Genomic DNA, 15,289 nt, shown 5'->3' with positions numbered 1-15,289 from the left:
GGATAGCGTGTGTCCAAGCTCAGGGTCTGAGAGGGAAGCCCTGGCTCGTCCGTTCCACGTGCGGGCTTCATGACGTCCGAGCACGTGTCCTTGTGCACGCGTGTGTGCGTACTCCTGGCCGCGCCTGGGCGTCTGCGTGTGCCCTCGCCACGCACCGGGGCATCAGTGCAGGGCGCAGGCACCCTGGCCAGCACATGCGCAGAGCTCCCGAAAGCGGAAGCTGGGGGTGGCACCCGGGACCCCACCTTCAAGCCCACTGTGAGGAGGGCCAGGCTGAGGCCAGGGAGGGTGGGGGGCAGGTCTGCGTCTCTGTCACTCACCGCCTCCGGAGGCCTTTTCCTGTCGGGGGGGGGGGGGGGGGAGGGCCCGCCAATGAGGGCTGGGCCTGTCACGTGGGCCTGACAGCTGGGGAGGGGGTGGCCGGCGGCAATGTGGCCCCGAGGCAGCCAGGAGGGAGAGCTGCAGCGTTGAGACCCCCAGCCTGCGTGACCCCGGCCCGCCTGTCTCGGGCCCCTGGGCCCAGGTCCCACCATGTTCTCCAGGAAGAAGCGGGAGCTTATGAAAACCCCTTCCATCTCCAAAAAGAACCGGGCGGGAAGCCCCAGCCCACAGCCCTTGGGGGTGAGTGAGCCTCTCTGGGGAGCGCAGAGCGGGCGGGGGCCTTGGAGTAACCCGCAGGCGGCAGGGGCCCAGGGGCGCGCGCCTTGTGCTGGGGGCCCAGCAGCTCCATGCTGGGCAGGCGGGGGACTCACGCCAGCTACAGCCCCCACCGGGCTGGACTGCATGGGCCACGCAGGAAAGGCCGGGACCCTGGCGTTCAGCTCACGGTAGGAGCGCTTTGGGGCGACCCCCACATCCCTCTGCTTGGACCAGGGCCGGCCGTGGGGCCCGGGGAGTAGGTGGGAGGGTGCCGGGTCAGGGCGGCGTTGGGCCTGGGGCTCCGCAGGGCGGTGGTCAGGGAACCTGGGGGCAGTGGTGCCGTCGGGGTTTGAGAGCCACAGCACAACCACTGGGCCCAAGGGTTAGAGGTGCAGAGCACAACACAGGACCCGTGGGGTGTAGGGCCGGGGGGCGCCTCTCTCGGGTCTGGAGAGCCACGAAGTTTGGGGATACTCTACGAGGCCTGGGCGTGTCCGTGGGGCTTGGGGGTCTACAGGAATCGACAGAGGTGTCTCCACCAGGGAGGAGGTGTGTGTGCAGCAGCCAGAGGGGGCTGCAGGGGCCGAGGACCCCCTCCCAGCCCTCCCTGCCCCACCAGGAAGTGGGGTGCCCCTCCCCCACGCCCTCGCAGGCCCCACCCCTGGCTGTGGTTTGGGCAAAGACGGTTGTTTGTGAAAGAGCTGGGGAAGAGGATGTTGGGTAACAGGTGTGGGCGGGGCAGGGCACCAAATCTCAGCCCTCTGACCTCTGGCCTCTGATCCCCGTGGGGTCAGGCCGAAGACCCTCCGGAGCCCCGCTGTACTTCTGGGGAAACTGAGGCGGTGCCCGGGCCCGAGCACCTGTGTCACCCTCCTCCCCCGCCCTCCCAGGAGCTGCCCAGGAAAGACGGGGCTGATGTGTCCCTCGGACCCAGCCTGGAGCCACCAGGCGCAGCCTCAAATGCCAAGGCCACGGGTACACTCAAGCGGCCCACCAGCCTGAGCCGCCATGCCAGCGCTGCTGGCTTCCCGCTGTCCGGATCCAGCACCTGGACGCTAGGCCGGGGCCACCGCAGCCCTCTGACCACCACCAGCCCTGCCGAGCTGCCCCCCGAGGGGCCGTGCCCCGACACCGTGGAGGACATCTCCCACCTGCTGGCCGACGTGGGCCGCTTTGCCGAAGGCTTGGAGAAGCTCAAGGAGTGCGTTCTGCATGAGGGTGAGAAGCGGCAGGGGCCCCGGCGCCTGGGTGGGGGGTCAGCGAGGCTCAGAAGGCGATGCCACCGCAGCTAGGGCTCCGAGGGGTGTGTAGGAGTCGGGTGGCCACCAGGAGAGAAAGGCACCGGGGCAGAGGGAACGTCACGTGTGCAAGCTCAGACCCAAGATGGAGGTGTGCTTAGGGGAACAGGTTTCGGGGTGTGTGAAGCGTGTGGTGAAGGACCCCAGACGCGATACTGCGGGCAATGGGGGACCACAGGAAGTGTCAGAGCCGGGGCTGGACAAGGTCGGCCCTGCAGGTTGGAACCCGCGTGGACTGGAGGTGGGCTGAGGTCTGGCCGGGGACGGATTCGGGGGGACGAGGGGGAGCCAGTGGCCTGCGGGATGGCAGTTCCGTTTTCTCCTGCGTGCGGCGCTGACGGCCCAGCTTCCTGCCGAGTTATTTTCATCCGCTTCCTGTTTGTCCCTGGCACCTCGTGCGCAGCCCGTGGCCCTGCCCGCTCCTCCCAGAAACCGCAGTGCCAGGACCGTGCCAAGTGCTCTGACCCGCTCCCCCAGGCGCCTGCTTTACAGATGAGGAGACGGAGGCCCCTCGTCGGGCCCTGACCCCCCGCTCTTCCAGCCAAGGAGGGGCGGGAGCTGGGATCCGACCTTCCCGGCAGCGGAGGCCCGGCCCCGCTGGTCGGGAGGTGGGAGCCCCCCAGGGTTATCTGGTCCAGGCGGGGGCCGGAGCTGTTTCCTGGGGAAACTCTCTAATCTCAGTTCCTGGTTCCTCTCGATCCTGATCCCTCTGCTTCCTTGGAGGCCGGGCCTGGGCGGGGCCGAGCCAGGCTGCGTCCTGAGGGAGGTTGGGCCCCGGGGCAGGGGCGCCCTTCTACCCGCTTTGGGCACCTGCGAGAGAGGATGTGGGTGGAGTCTGGGCCCTTCCCCTGCTGGGCCTCCTCCTCTGAGCTCAGGTGTCTCTTCTGTGAAATGGGGCCACGACGGGGCCTGCGGGGTAGCTGGCGGGGGTCCGATGTCCTCGGCGTATTGTGATGCTTGTGAGGACAGTAAGACCCACTCTGGGCGGAGCCCCAAGTGAGGGGACAGTGCAGGGTCCCCTGGTCCGGCTGGCAGCACGTCCGGCGCACCTGGGCTTTGCGGGGCCGGGGCAGGTGCAGGTGTGGGGAAGGACCTTCTCGGGAAGGGGTGTGCCTGTGCCCCCCGCCCCCCATGGCTGGCTTCCCTGGCTTCCTGAAGCCCCCCCCCCCAAGTCGTCTTAGGCAGCGAGCGTGTGCTTGGGCGTGAGGTGCTGGGGTCGCCCCGGAGGTGGCTTTCAGTGGGGTCCTCCGTGCCCACGAGGCTCTACCTGGTGTCTTGAACGTCGTCTGCCAGGCTCGGAGTCGGGGCGCGGGGGCCGCAGGAGGTGAGGCTGCCTCCGTGTCTCGTGTCTGCAGTCGGCCCTTCTCCTTCCACTGACTCCTGTGGTTTTAACGGTGTGTGTTTTGCACACAGTGTCGTCTGCACGCACGGTAACGAAGACTGTGGGGGAGCGCCTGGCTGGCTCCGCCCGTAGACGTGTGGCTTTTTTGTATTTTTTTTTTTTATGTTTATTTTTAAGAGACAGAGACAGAGACAGAGAGTGAGCAGGGGAGGGTTAGAGAGAGAGGGAGACACAGAATCCAGTGTAGGTTCCAGGCGGACAGAGCCTGATGTGGGGCTTGAACCCACGAACCACGAGATCACGACCTGAGCCTAAACTGGGTGCTTAACCGACTGAGCCACCCGGGTGCCCAGAGTGTGTGCCTCTTGATCTTGGGGTTGTGAGTTCAAGCTCCAGGTTGGGTACAGAGATAACTTAAAACTAAAATCTTAAAAAAACAAAACTGTTTATGGAGGGCACTGAAAGGCGCGTTCCAAAACACAGATCTGCCCTTGCCCTGCTTTGCTCTAGCACCTTCTATGGCTCCCCATTGCCCTGGAGATAAGGCCACCTGGGGTCCTCCTGTCTGGAGTTCTCATACCTGCGGAGCTAGTGAACACAGAAAAGCTCCATCATCCTTGAGAACGCCCTGCCCCTCTCTGTGCCTCAGCTTCCTCATCCACAGAACGGGGACGGTGACCGCACCTGCCTCAGGGGGTGGTTGGCAGGGGAGAGCAGATCGTGGCGGAGGCAGGGCAGGTCCAGAGCTGCACAGAAACTTGAACTTGAGCAGCCCCGTGAGCTTGTGGCAGGAAAGGGGCCTGGTGGGCTGCACGGAGGAGGGGGCACCAGGCCTGCAGCTTGAAGGACGAGCAGGAGTTTGGTCTCTTGAAGGACACGAAGAGAAAGTTCTGAGAAGGGACTGCCTGAGCCGCGGTCTGGCCTTTGTGGCCCTGGCCCGCAGCCCAGAGGGACTGTGCCTCGCCTGAGGCCCCACAGTGGGCTTTGCCCTCCCCACCTCTGCCTCAGTCTCCCCATCCTGGGACAGGAGCCCTGAGGAGGGGGCAGGCCCCTGGCTCTCCTGGGGCCAGGCGCTTCCTCCCTGCTCACACCCACCGTGCCCCACAGACCTGCTGGAGGCCCGCCGGCCCCTGGCCCACGAGTGCCTGGGGGAGGCCCTTCGTGTGATGCGACAGATCATCTCCAGGTTCCCGCTGCTCAACACCGTGGAGACGCTCACTGCCGCGGGCACCCTCATTGCCAAGATCAGAGGTCAGCCAGCTGGGGCAGGGTGGCGAGGGCTCCAGAGGCCCCGGGGAGGGCTGCCTGGGGGAGGGGGCGTTCGAAGCGGGTTGTGAAGGGCGCATGGCAGTTGGACAGGCACAGCTGCCCTCCTGCTCCCCTGGTCTGGGAGCTCCCTTCAGGTGGCCGCAGGCAGGGGTGGTCACCTCCAGAAGTGGGTCAGCCGCCTCGTCCTTGTCTCTGCCCACCAGCCTTCCATTACGAGTGCAACAATGAGTCTGACAAGCGGGGAGTTTGAGAAGGCCCTGGAGACCATCGCTGTCTCCTTCAGTAGCACGTGAGTGCCGTGGGGCTGCTGGGGCGAGGCTGGGGGGCCCGGGGCCGCGTGTGTCTCGGCACTCACCCTGCCCTGCCCTGCCCTGCCCTGCAGCGTGTCCGAGTTCCTCATGGGGGAAGTGGACAGCAGCACCCTCCTGTCGGTGCCCCCTGGGGACCCCAGCCAGGTGAGCAGGGTGGGGTGAGTCACTCCCGTGTCCTCTGGGGGCCGTCCCTCTACTGCCAGGGGGTGGAGGGGGGCGACTCACCCGCGTCCCCCGCCCACACAGACCATGGAGAGCCTGTACTCGCAGGGGAGCGAGGGCTCCACCCCCAGCACCGACGACTGTGACGGTGAGACACGACGGGCGGGCGGGCGCTGGCCCGACGGGCGGGCGGGGAGGGAGGGGGGCGTCGGGCCGGGCTAAGCGGGCGCCCCGCAGGCTGCCTGCCCCCCGAGGAGGTGGACATGTTGCTTCAGCGCTGCGAAGGCGGTGTGGATGCCGCGTTGCTGTATGCCAAGAACATGGCCAAGTACATGAAGGACCTCATCGGCTACCTGGAGAAGCGGACGATGCTGGGTAAGAGCGGCCCGGGGTGCGGGGCCGGGGAAGGCGCCGCCCCCACAGCCCCGCACTCACGCCGCCCCCGCCCGCAGAGATGGACTTCGCCAAAGGCCTGCAGAAGATCGTGCATAGCTGCAGACAGAGCGTCATGCAGGAGGTGGGGTCCCTGGGGCCTGGGTGTGCGTCTCCACGCCCCCCAGAGGGCCACAGGGAAGGGGCCCCCCCGCCTGCGCCGCGGGTGCCAGCGGCAGCTGACGGCCCGGGGAAGGGGGGCCGCCCAGGCCCTCCTCCGTGACCGCCGCCCCCACCCCGCAGCCGCACATGCCCCTGCTGTCCATCTACTCCCTGGCCCTAGAGCAGGAGCTGGAGTTCGGCCACAACATGGTGCAGGCGGTGGGCACGCTGCAGAACCAGACCTTCATCCAGGTGGGCCGGGCGGCCGGGCGGGCAGGCCGGGCGTGTGCCGGGACCCCCCTCGCTCACGGTCTGTGCCCCCCCCCCCCAGCCCCTGAGCCTGAGGCGGCTTGAGCATGAGAAGCGCAGGAAGGAGATTAAGGAGTCATGGCACCGTGCCCAGAGGAAGCTGGTAGGCCGGCGGGGACGGGGTGGTGGGAGGGGCCCGGCGCTGTGGCCTCCGGTGCCCGCAGGAGGCTGGCAGTGGCGCCCGAGGGGGGCGCGGGCCCTGCGTGGGAGAGATCCCGGGCTGCCACCCGCGGCGGTGCAGGGAGGAGTGGGGAGCCAGTGCGCCCCCCGCGCAGGCGCAGCGGGTCTGGTGCGAGCGCCAGCTTCCTTCGCGTCTCTCCCCCCCAGTTTGGTTTTAGACTTTTCCAAAGCGGGAAGCACCTGTGTGTTTCCCAGCTACGTTAACGGGGCCTTCAGTGAAAACCTCCCCCCCACCGCCTTCCAGCAAGCGCCCCTCCCCTTCCGTATGCTCGCCAGCGTGTCGGGCTGGCTCTTCTGCTCCTGGCCCTTTACACCCCATCCGTGGCCGGAGGCTTGGGCACCTCAGTCTGGGGGCGGGGGGGCGGGGGGGAGCGCATCTTCCGCTCCAGGTGCTCAGCTGTGGAGGCCACTGGACTTAGTTCACTAAATCCTACTGCCACCTTCCCGTCACCGCTGGGCTGTTGGTGTTTCAGACACCAGCGCTGTGACACCTTGCGTCCATCTCTCGGACCTGCGACCGGACATGTATCTCCGATGGGTGCCCAAAGCGGGCCGGCTGGGGGAGGGTGTGAACGTGTGAGCCTCTCCTGAGCTCCCTCTGCTTCCCTCCTCGAAACACTTGTTTCCTGCCCTTTGCTCATTTGGGGCTGGATGGTGCCTTTCTTTCTTTCTTTCTTTTTTTCTTTCTTTCTCTTTCTTTTCTTTCTTTCTTTCTTTCTTTCTTTCTTTCTTTTCTTTCCTTCCTTCCTTCTTTCCTTCCTTCCTTCCTTCTTTCCTTCCTTCTTTCCTTCCTTCCTTCCTTCCTTCTTTCCTTCCTTCCTTCTTTCCTTCCTTCCTTCTTTCCTTCCTTTCTTCCTTCTTTCTTTCTTTCTTTTCTTTTTTCTTTCTTTCTCTTTTTCTTTCTTTTCTTTCCTTCCTTCTTTCTTTCTTTCTTTCTCTTTTTCTTTCTTTCTTTTTCTTTCTTTCTCTTTCTTTCTTTCTTTCTTTTCTTTCCTTCCTTCCTTCCTTCTTTCCTTCCTTCTTTCCTTCCTTCCTTCTTTCCTTCCTTCCTTCTTTCCTTCCTTCTTTCTTTCTTTCTTTTTTTTCTTTCTTTCTTTTTTTTCTTTTCTTTCTTTCTTTTCTCTTTCTTTCTTTTCTTTCTTTCTTTCTTTCTTTGTTTCTTTCTTTCTTTCTGATTTGTCAGAGCTCTTGACGTACTAGAGATCTCAGCCCTTGCTGATGTGAGTTACGGACCCCCCCCCCCCCCCGCCCCCGGTTTATCGTCTTTGACTTTTCACTCCACCTTTGGCCTGTTTTGCCAGCCAGAAGCCTGAGCGTGTCAGCGGTGGCCTTTTCTTGTGTGGTTTCTGGGTCTGTGTCCCGTGTTCAAGGCCTTCCCACAGCGAAATGGTTTTCAGACCCTCTCCTCGTTTCCCCTGGTATTTGCACAAGCTAGTTTCTGTACGTTTAAGCCTCTGACAGCGCAGGCTGGGGCGTGGCCCCCAGAAGACTCGCCATGTTTCTGACCAACCCTCAGGGCGCCCGGCTTCCTGCCGGGGCGGCTTTACACCTCTCCTGCGTAAGAGGGGAAGTGAGAGACGGGAGGGTGGCCACCACTCTGGCGGGGGCGGGTGGAGGTCTCAGCTGCGGGGGCTGTGATGTGGGCACACCGGACGCCCGTTCCTCCCAGGGTCCGTAGGCAGGCGTCCCCTCCCGTTCTCCTGTCCACTCTTGGGTAGGGCCTCTGTCTGCCCCGCGGGGCCGTGGGCACAAGATGTGTGGGTGGCTGATGGGGGTGGTCGGGGACAGGGGCCGGGAGGCGGAGCCCGGCTCTGGACTGGCGCCCTCACCCTCCTGCCCGCAGCAAGAGGCCGAGTCCAACCTTCGCAAGGCCAAGCAGGGCTACGGGCAGCGCTGTGAGGACCACAGCAAGGCCCGCTTCCTGGCGGCCAAGGCCGAGGAGGAGCAGGCAGGCACGGGGCCCGGGGCCGCGGCGTCCAAGACCCTGGACAAGCGGAGGCGTCTGGAGGAGGAGGCCAAGAACAAGGTGAGCGCAGACAAGGAGGGGGCCCTGGCGGCAGAACCCCGCGGCGCCGGCCCAGGCTGCGTGTCCCGTGGGAACGCGTCCCAGCCCGTTCTGCCGCCTCGGTTCCTGCGGCCGGCCTGGCGACATCCCGGGGGCCGAGGCCGGGCTGAGGCATCTCTGGGCACCCCTCTGCCCCCGTGCAGGCGGAGGAGGCCATGGCCACTTACCGCACGTGTGTGGCCGATGCCAAGACGCAGAAGCAGGAGCTGGAGGACGCCAAGGTGACGGTGCTGCGGCAGATCCAGGAGGTCATTCGGCAGAGCGACCAGACCATCAAGTCGGTGCGGCCCCGCGCTCTGGCCACGGGGGGCAGGGGGTCCGGGGCCCGGTCGGTGCGGCTTACCCGCCCGTCCGCCCGCCCGCAGGCCACCATCTCCTACTACCAGATGATGCACATGCAGACGGCCCCGCTGCCCGTGCACTTCCAGATGCTGTGCGAGAGCAGCAAGCTGTACGACCCCGGCCAGCAGTACGCCTCCCACGTGTGCCAGCTGCAGCGGGGCGATGAGCCGGACGTGCGCTACGACTTCGAGCCCTACGTCTCCACCAACACCTGGTACGGCCAGCGGCACGGGCCCCGCGGGGGCCGGGCTTCCCGCCTGCAGTGCCTCCGTGACCCCCGTCCTGTCCCCTCCCCCTGGCTCGGTCCACCAGGTCTCCGGTCATGCGCACCCGGAAGGGTAGCCTCAACGTCAGCGACGCCGTGGGGACAGAGGCCGCTGGCGGTCCCGAGGAGGAAAGCGGGCCCACCGAGGGGGCGCTGGCCAAGGACCGCAGGGGTGAGCGCCTGGCGCAGTGCGGGGTGGGCGTGGCTTCCCCGCGGGGCCCCCACTGGAGACGCCTCCTTCTGCAGGTGGGCGTGGCCACCAGGTGCACAAGTCGTGGCCCAGCAGCGCCGCGGACTCCGACGGCAGCCTGGACCCCGGCCCTGGCTCAGGTGAGGAGGCCCCCGCCTGCCGGGCGTCTGGGGCGGCCGGGGGGGTGACGGGACGCCGTGGCGGCCGTGAGCCCTCTGGGGAGGGTCCCTCGTGGCTCGGGGTGCCCGACGCCGGTCTCCCGTGCAGGGGACTTCAAGAAGCTGCAGCGCATGTCATCCGGCGAGGAGATGGCGGACCAGGACGGCAGCGCAGAGTCATCAGCCTTCGACCAGGGTGAGGGGCCCCCGGGCCCGGTGTCGGGGGAGGCCGGTGGGCCCGGTGTTGGCCTGCGGCCGCGAGGCTCACTGCTCGCCCCGCCCCGCCCCGCCCCGCAGCCGACCTCAACGGCATGGCCCCCGAGCTGCCGGTGGCCGTGCCCAGCGGGCCCTTCCGCCACGTGGGGCTGTCCAAGGCGGCGCGAACGCACCGGCTGCGGAAGCTGCGCACGCCAGCCAAGTGCAGGGAGTGCAACAGCTACGTCTACTTCCAGGGCGCCGAGTGCGAGGAGGTGGGTCGAGCTCGGGGGGACGGCTGGGGCTACGTGCTTGGTGGGGGTGGGGGGGGGTCCGCTCAGCCGGGAGCAGAGGGGAGCATCTGGAGACCGGAGGGCCCCGGGGGAGCGCCCAAGGCCCGGAGGCAGGACCGCCGGGCTGTCGGCAGGAAAAGCGAGGCGTCTGGAAGGAAGGAGCTGGGGTGGCAGGCAGCCGCCTAGGCAGGCGTGTCCCCCAGCCGAGGAGAGGAGTGAGCCGGGAGCGGTGGCGCTTCTGGAGACGCCGCGAGGGAGTGAGGGTCAGGAGGGCGCTGGGAGGGCGTCGCTGACGCGCCGCCCGCCGCAGTGCTGCCTGGCCTGTCACAAGAAGTGCCTGGAGACGCTGGCCATCCAGTGCGGCCACAAGAAGCTCCAAGGCCGCCTGCAGCTCTTCGGCCAGGACTTTGGCCAGGCGGCCCGTGGCACGCCCGATGGCGTGCCCTTCATCGTCAAGAAGTGCATCTGTGAGATCGAGCGGCGGGCGCTGCACACCAAGGTGACCGGCCCCGGGGGCAGCAGCGGGGGGTTTGTCCCGGGGGGGGGGGGTGGGTGGGCGGCGCGGGCGGGCGGGGGCCGTGCTGACCGCGGCCCCCACAGGGCATCTACCGTGTCAACGGGGTGAAAACGCGCGTGGAGAAGCTGTGCCAGGACTTCGAGAACGGCAAGGAGCTGGTGGAACTGTCCCAGGCCTCGCCCCACGACGTCAGCAACGTCCTCAAACTCTACCTGCGCCAGGTGGGGCCGAGTGCCCGCCGAGCCGGGACCGGGGGTGGGCGGGGGGGAGTACTGCCAGGCTGGGGGCCTCTGACCCCGTCCGACCCGTCACCCACAGCTGCCCGAACCGCTCATCTCCTTCCGCCTCTACCACGAGCTCGTGGGGCTGGCCAAGGACAGTCTGAAGGCGGAGGCCGAGGCCAAGGCGGCGTCACGGGGCCGGCCCGACGCCGCCGAGAGCGAGGCTGCAGCCGTGGCCATGGCGGGCCGGCTGCGGGAGCGCCTGCAGGGCCTGCCGCCCGAGAACAGGGCCACACTGCGGTACCTGCTGCGACACCTGCGCAGGTGAGGTCCGGCCCGGCAGGGGTCCGGGTTGTGGGGGGCCTGGGGGAGCCATTCACACCTGCTCCCGTGCCCGCGTGGCCCCCAGGATCGTGGAGGTGGAGCAGGACAACAAGATGACCCCGGGGAACCTGGGCATCGTGTTTGGACCCACGCTGCTGCGGCCAAGGGCCCACCGAGGCCACCGTGTCCCTGTCCTCCCTGGTGGACTACCCCCACCAGGCCCGCATCGTGGAGACCCTCATCGCCCACTACGACCTGGTCTTCGAGGAGGAGCCCGAGGTGCCTGGGGGCCGGGGGAGGGTGTTGGCGGACTGCAGGGCTGCCCGCTCTGAGCAGGGGGTCGGGCCGGAGACAGAATGACTGACGCGCTTGCTTTGGGCCGGGTGGTCAGAAGTGGCCTCGGAGGCATCTTTTAAGCAAAGAACTGATGGAGGAAGGGCTCGACCCTTGAGGGAGAGCCACTGTTGGTGCAAAGGCCCTGTGGCCGTGCCCCCGCCTCCGGAGCCCACCTCGGACCTCGCGTTCGGCCCGGGCCCCGTGGGTCTCCCGTCTCCGTGCCGCCCACAGCACGTCCTCACGCTCGCGTGCTGCCCAGCTGGGTCCAAACTGCCAGCTCACCTGGCTGCTGGGTTTTAATCTCGTGCCACCGTTCTCCTGTCTGCCAGCCCCGTCTGCTCTGTTCTCGAGCCTCGTGCTCCTGTGCTCCCGTCCCCGTGGAAGGCCCTCTTCCAGGGGGTGTGTGTTCGGGGCGGCAGGGCACACTGGCGTCCACACGGGACCTCGGCATTGCCGGCCGCGGCCTTCTGCCCCACGTGGGCAAGTCACAGCTGCTTAGCGACACCGGGCACAGTGGCATCAGGCCATCCGCGTGCCGGGCGTTTAGTTAACCAGACGGAGAACAGAGCCTGGGAGGGGGCCAGAATCCCGGACCCCGGCTGACCACATTCTGCCGCCCACAGGACGACGCGGATGACCGGCGGGCTGAGGATGGGGTGCAGGCGCCGTGCCCGGAGGCGGGTGCAGGGGCTGCCCTCCCGCTGCGGGAGGAGGCTGCAGACGGGGGTCCAGGTGAGCGGGGCAGCCTGGGTGCCCGCTGGCAGACCGTGCGGTGTTAGGGGGCCACGTCAGGGGCTTTGGAGGCCACACGCCCCATGGGCAGGGACATCGCCTATATCAACTGTTGATTTGTTGCCAATACCAGCAAAGAGACGCCTTTTTGCGGTATTCTGTAGACACCGACGTGGGTGCCCTGGGCCTTGAGCCCGCACCTCGGCCTGCGGGTGGGTGCTCCCAGGGCGGGGAGCGGGCCGGGCGAGAGGACGGCAGGTCAGGCGGTGGACCCCAGGTCCCTCCTGGTCACGGCGCAACTGGCCTCTCTGCCCCCACCCCACCTTCCTTGGCTTCGCAGAATCCCAAGTGGCCTCCAACGACTCCGACTCCGAGGGGGAGGAGGCCTCGGAGTTGCCGTCCCCGGCGGGCAGGGGCGCGTACCGCCTCAGCTTCCTGGAGAAGCAGGGCAGCGAGGCCAGCGTGGAGGAGGCCCAGGGGCAGCGGCAGCGGCAGCGAGGAGCAGCTGGGGGCCGGGGCCGGAGAGGGCCTGGCAGAGCAGCTTTCCGAGTTCAACACCAATCAGTGCAACAATGTGGCCGAGGTCGGACTGCCCGTCACGTGGCTCCACGGTGGGCAGATCGCAGCGGGCACCGGCCACGAGAGGCAGCCCGAGTTTGTGTAGCTGGGGCGCGGGGCACGCCGTGTGTTCCCGGCTCCCATCCCTGTGGGTGTCCAGTCACCGGGAGGCCACGGGAGGCCTCTTCCTTCAAGCCCATACCGGTGAGGGCATTGCCGGCTGCCTCTTCCGGAAGCTTCCGGGGCACTGGGTGAGGCCGAAGCCCGCTCCGCCTGCCTGTGTGCCCCGGCGACCCGACCCAGCCTCGCTGGGAGATCCCGCTGTCCAGTCGTCTGGGGACTGACTGTGTGCTCAGAGAAGCCTCGGACGTCCCTGCCGCGTGGCCCTGCCCCCGGGGCCAGCTGCCCTGTGGGCCTACAAGCTCTGCCTTGACCTCTCACCGCTGGGCCACCACCGAAGGCCACTCTGAAAGCCAGACGGCAGCGGCCAGTGGCAGCACCACGCCCTTGCTTTCCTGGAAAACCGAGTCGGGACGCTTGGGGTTTAGGCGCGTGGTGAGCTCCATCATCTTGGTCACGATGTACGTCTTTCACATGCACATTTACTCTGCTTAAAATAAAGTTTAAAATCCGAGCCTATCTTCTCTGGTGGTGGCAGGCTGGGGGTAGGGACACAGAGGACACCGAAGTTCCACTGTAGCTGTGTGAGCTCCAGTGGCCTTTGAGACCAGCTGTGCAGACACAACCTCAAACAACCACTTCGTAGAAACTTCTAGCCCAGCACCGTTCGGTAGAACCTTCCAGATGAAAGAAATGCTGTCCGTTCACCGTCCAGTGTGGCAGCCACCAGCCCTGGAAACGGGGCCAGTGTGCCTGAGGAACAGGTTTAAATTCTGTGGCCACCTTCGGAGACGGCACTGTGAACCCTCAGCCTGGAGCAGAAGAGGACCCCTGCCCCCAATTCCTGTTACTGACCCCCCCACCCAGCTCAGAGACCACGCCCCGAGCTGGGTTTATGCCGGAGGGCCGAGGACGGTTGGGCACTGGGAAGATCCAACTCTTCATATGCAGCGGAAAAGCAGACGGAATTCGCGCCCATCAAGACACACAAGTGGCAGGAGGGGCCTTCCCCTCCTGACACAGAGCAGCCCCCCGGAACCTGCCGCGCACCCCAGGCTTAGAAAGCAGCAGCGGTGCCGGTCAGAATGCTCTGCAACAGCTCGCCTGGCCCTCCCCGGCAGCAGCTAAGAAAGATCTGGAAAAGGAGATCACCGAGCCGGCAAACAGCCCAACGCGGAACCGCACGCAGCCAAACCCCGTCACGCGCCGCCCATGTCCCCGCAGAGCCGAGTAAGCACCCAGGGGCCGTCTGGCCCGGGGCCGAGAATACCTATGGTCTGGCTCTTCACGGAAAAGAGCACGCCCCCCCCGATATATGCTTTAAGAGGCTCAGAAGAGGGGCGCCCGGCTGGCTCAGTTGGTTAAGCGTCTGACTCTTGATTTCGGCTCAGGTCACGATCTCAGTTTGTGAGACTGAGCCCTGCGTTGGGCTCTGTGCTGACAGTGTGGAGCCTGCTTGGGATTCTGTCCCTCTCTCTCTCTCTCTCTCTCTCTCTGCCCCTTCCCTGCCGGCTCTCTCAAAATAAACTTTAGACTCTTGATTTCTGCTCAGGTCATGATCTCCTGGTTCATGGGATCGAGCACCACGTCAGGCTCTACGCTGACAGGGTCTGCTTGGGATGCTCTCTCCCCCTCTCTGCCCCTCCCAGCTCGTGGGCTCTCTCCAAAATAAGTAAATTAAAAAAAAAAAAAATTAAAAAGCTCAGATAAGGCCATTTAACTGTATTCCGCGTTCAGCCAGACGGCAGCTTTCCACTTACGGGCATTATTCAAACAGCAAGGGTCATGGAAAGCCTCCCCCTGAAGTCTGGCCAGGCCTGTAAACGAAGGCCTCTGAATGCTGTCCATGAGGTGCCTGGTAATTTACCGGTTTGGGGCCAGCTTCAGGCCAGGCTTGACCCAGCTCACAGCATGTCACAGGGGCCTGGGGCCATGTGAACGCTGGGGCCCCCCTCCTCAATCCACCCGTATCCAAGGAGGGGGCACCTCTTCCATGAGGCCTGAGGCAGGTGTCTGAGCAACAGCCCAACCTGAACCGATCTTAGGGAGGTTATACTCAATGGCACAGGCAGGATCTGGTCCCCAAAAGGGATGAATTCTCAAAGGAAGGCCAGGTGCCGCTGGAAGGAGGGCATGGAGGTTGAGGCAACAAAAAACCCCCTGCACCAGAATGACAGGAACGTCCATGGCCTCTACGCCCGAAACTCTGCCGACTTCGAATGGAGCTTCAAAGTTGTTCAAAGTCCTTCGTGTGCAGATGGGCCAGAGGTTTGCACCCGGCTTCAGAGACCAAGCAAACTCAACCAAAAGCAAAAGGATTTTTTACACATTCGTTTTAAGTTCATTTACTTTGAGAAAGCGCGGCATGAGCAGGGGAGGGGCAAACAGAGAGAAACAATCCCACAGTGCAGAGCCCGATTCTCCCGGGACCGTGAGACTGTGACCTGAGCCGAAATCAAGAGTCGGACACTTAACCAACGGAGCCCCCAGGCACCCCTGTTCCCGTACGAAGTCCACATTCAAGAACAGCCAAGAGTCACGTTAATTTCAGGTGCACAACCAGTGACACCCTGTCAGCTACACCTCAGTAACTAGCTATGCTCCCCCCCAAAACAAAACACACAAACTAAGTATCGATAAACCGAAACAAAGCACAAAACCCCACTGTGGGGGGAAGGACACAATAACCAAGTCGTTTTTTGTTTTTTTTCACTGTGGTTAAAATGTACGGAATACGTACCACATCTAAGTGCACAGCTCACGGGCGGCAAGCGCACTCACGCGGTCATGCAGCCGCCCCCTCCATCGGTCTCTAGAACTTTCCATCTCCCGAAACTGAGACTCTGTCCCCACGAAGCACTGCCTCCCCGCCCCCCACCACACCCCCCACTCCCACCATCTACTGTCTCTGTGGACGGGACCCCCCCGT

General features: G+C 65.0%; 1 protein-coding gene across 1 annotated transcript; it reads left to right on the top strand.

Annotated features, from left to right (window-relative positions):
- Positions 1 to 416: 416 nt before the first annotated feature.
- ARHGAP45 (Rho GTPase activating protein 45) lies at positions 417 to 12,435 on the top strand. The gene is given in 26 exon segments (XM_047100860.1): positions 417 to 621; positions 1,530 to 1,857; positions 4,387 to 4,530; positions 4,752 to 4,789; positions 4,791 to 4,837; positions 4,931 to 5,003; positions 5,106 to 5,169; positions 5,259 to 5,396; positions 5,474 to 5,538; positions 5,697 to 5,807; positions 5,887 to 5,967; positions 7,888 to 8,070; positions 8,253 to 8,390; positions 8,475 to 8,665; positions 8,764 to 8,888; positions 8,963 to 9,046; positions 9,174 to 9,260; positions 9,362 to 9,534; positions 9,863 to 10,051; positions 10,153 to 10,290; positions 10,388 to 10,614; positions 10,700 to 10,781; positions 10,783 to 10,893; positions 11,574 to 11,682; positions 12,023 to 12,159; positions 12,161 to 12,435. Coding segments are annotated over 26 exon segments (3,339 nt in total). The 5' UTR covers positions 417 to 531; the 3' UTR covers positions 12,347 to 12,435.
- Positions 12,436 to 15,289: the final 2,854 nt, after the last annotated feature.

This window comes from Lynx rufus, unplaced genomic scaffold (genome assembly GCF_022079265.1).
Source record: "Lynx rufus isolate CCGP_SWC_20201006 ecotype Redwood Valley unplaced genomic scaffold, mLynRuf1.p SCAF_53, whole genome shotgun sequence".
Classification (NCBI taxonomy): domain Eukaryota; kingdom Metazoa; phylum Chordata; class Mammalia; order Carnivora; family Felidae; genus Lynx; species Lynx rufus.
Note: the sequence above shows the minus strand (reverse complement) of the source record. Positions and strands in the feature narration are given on the sequence as shown.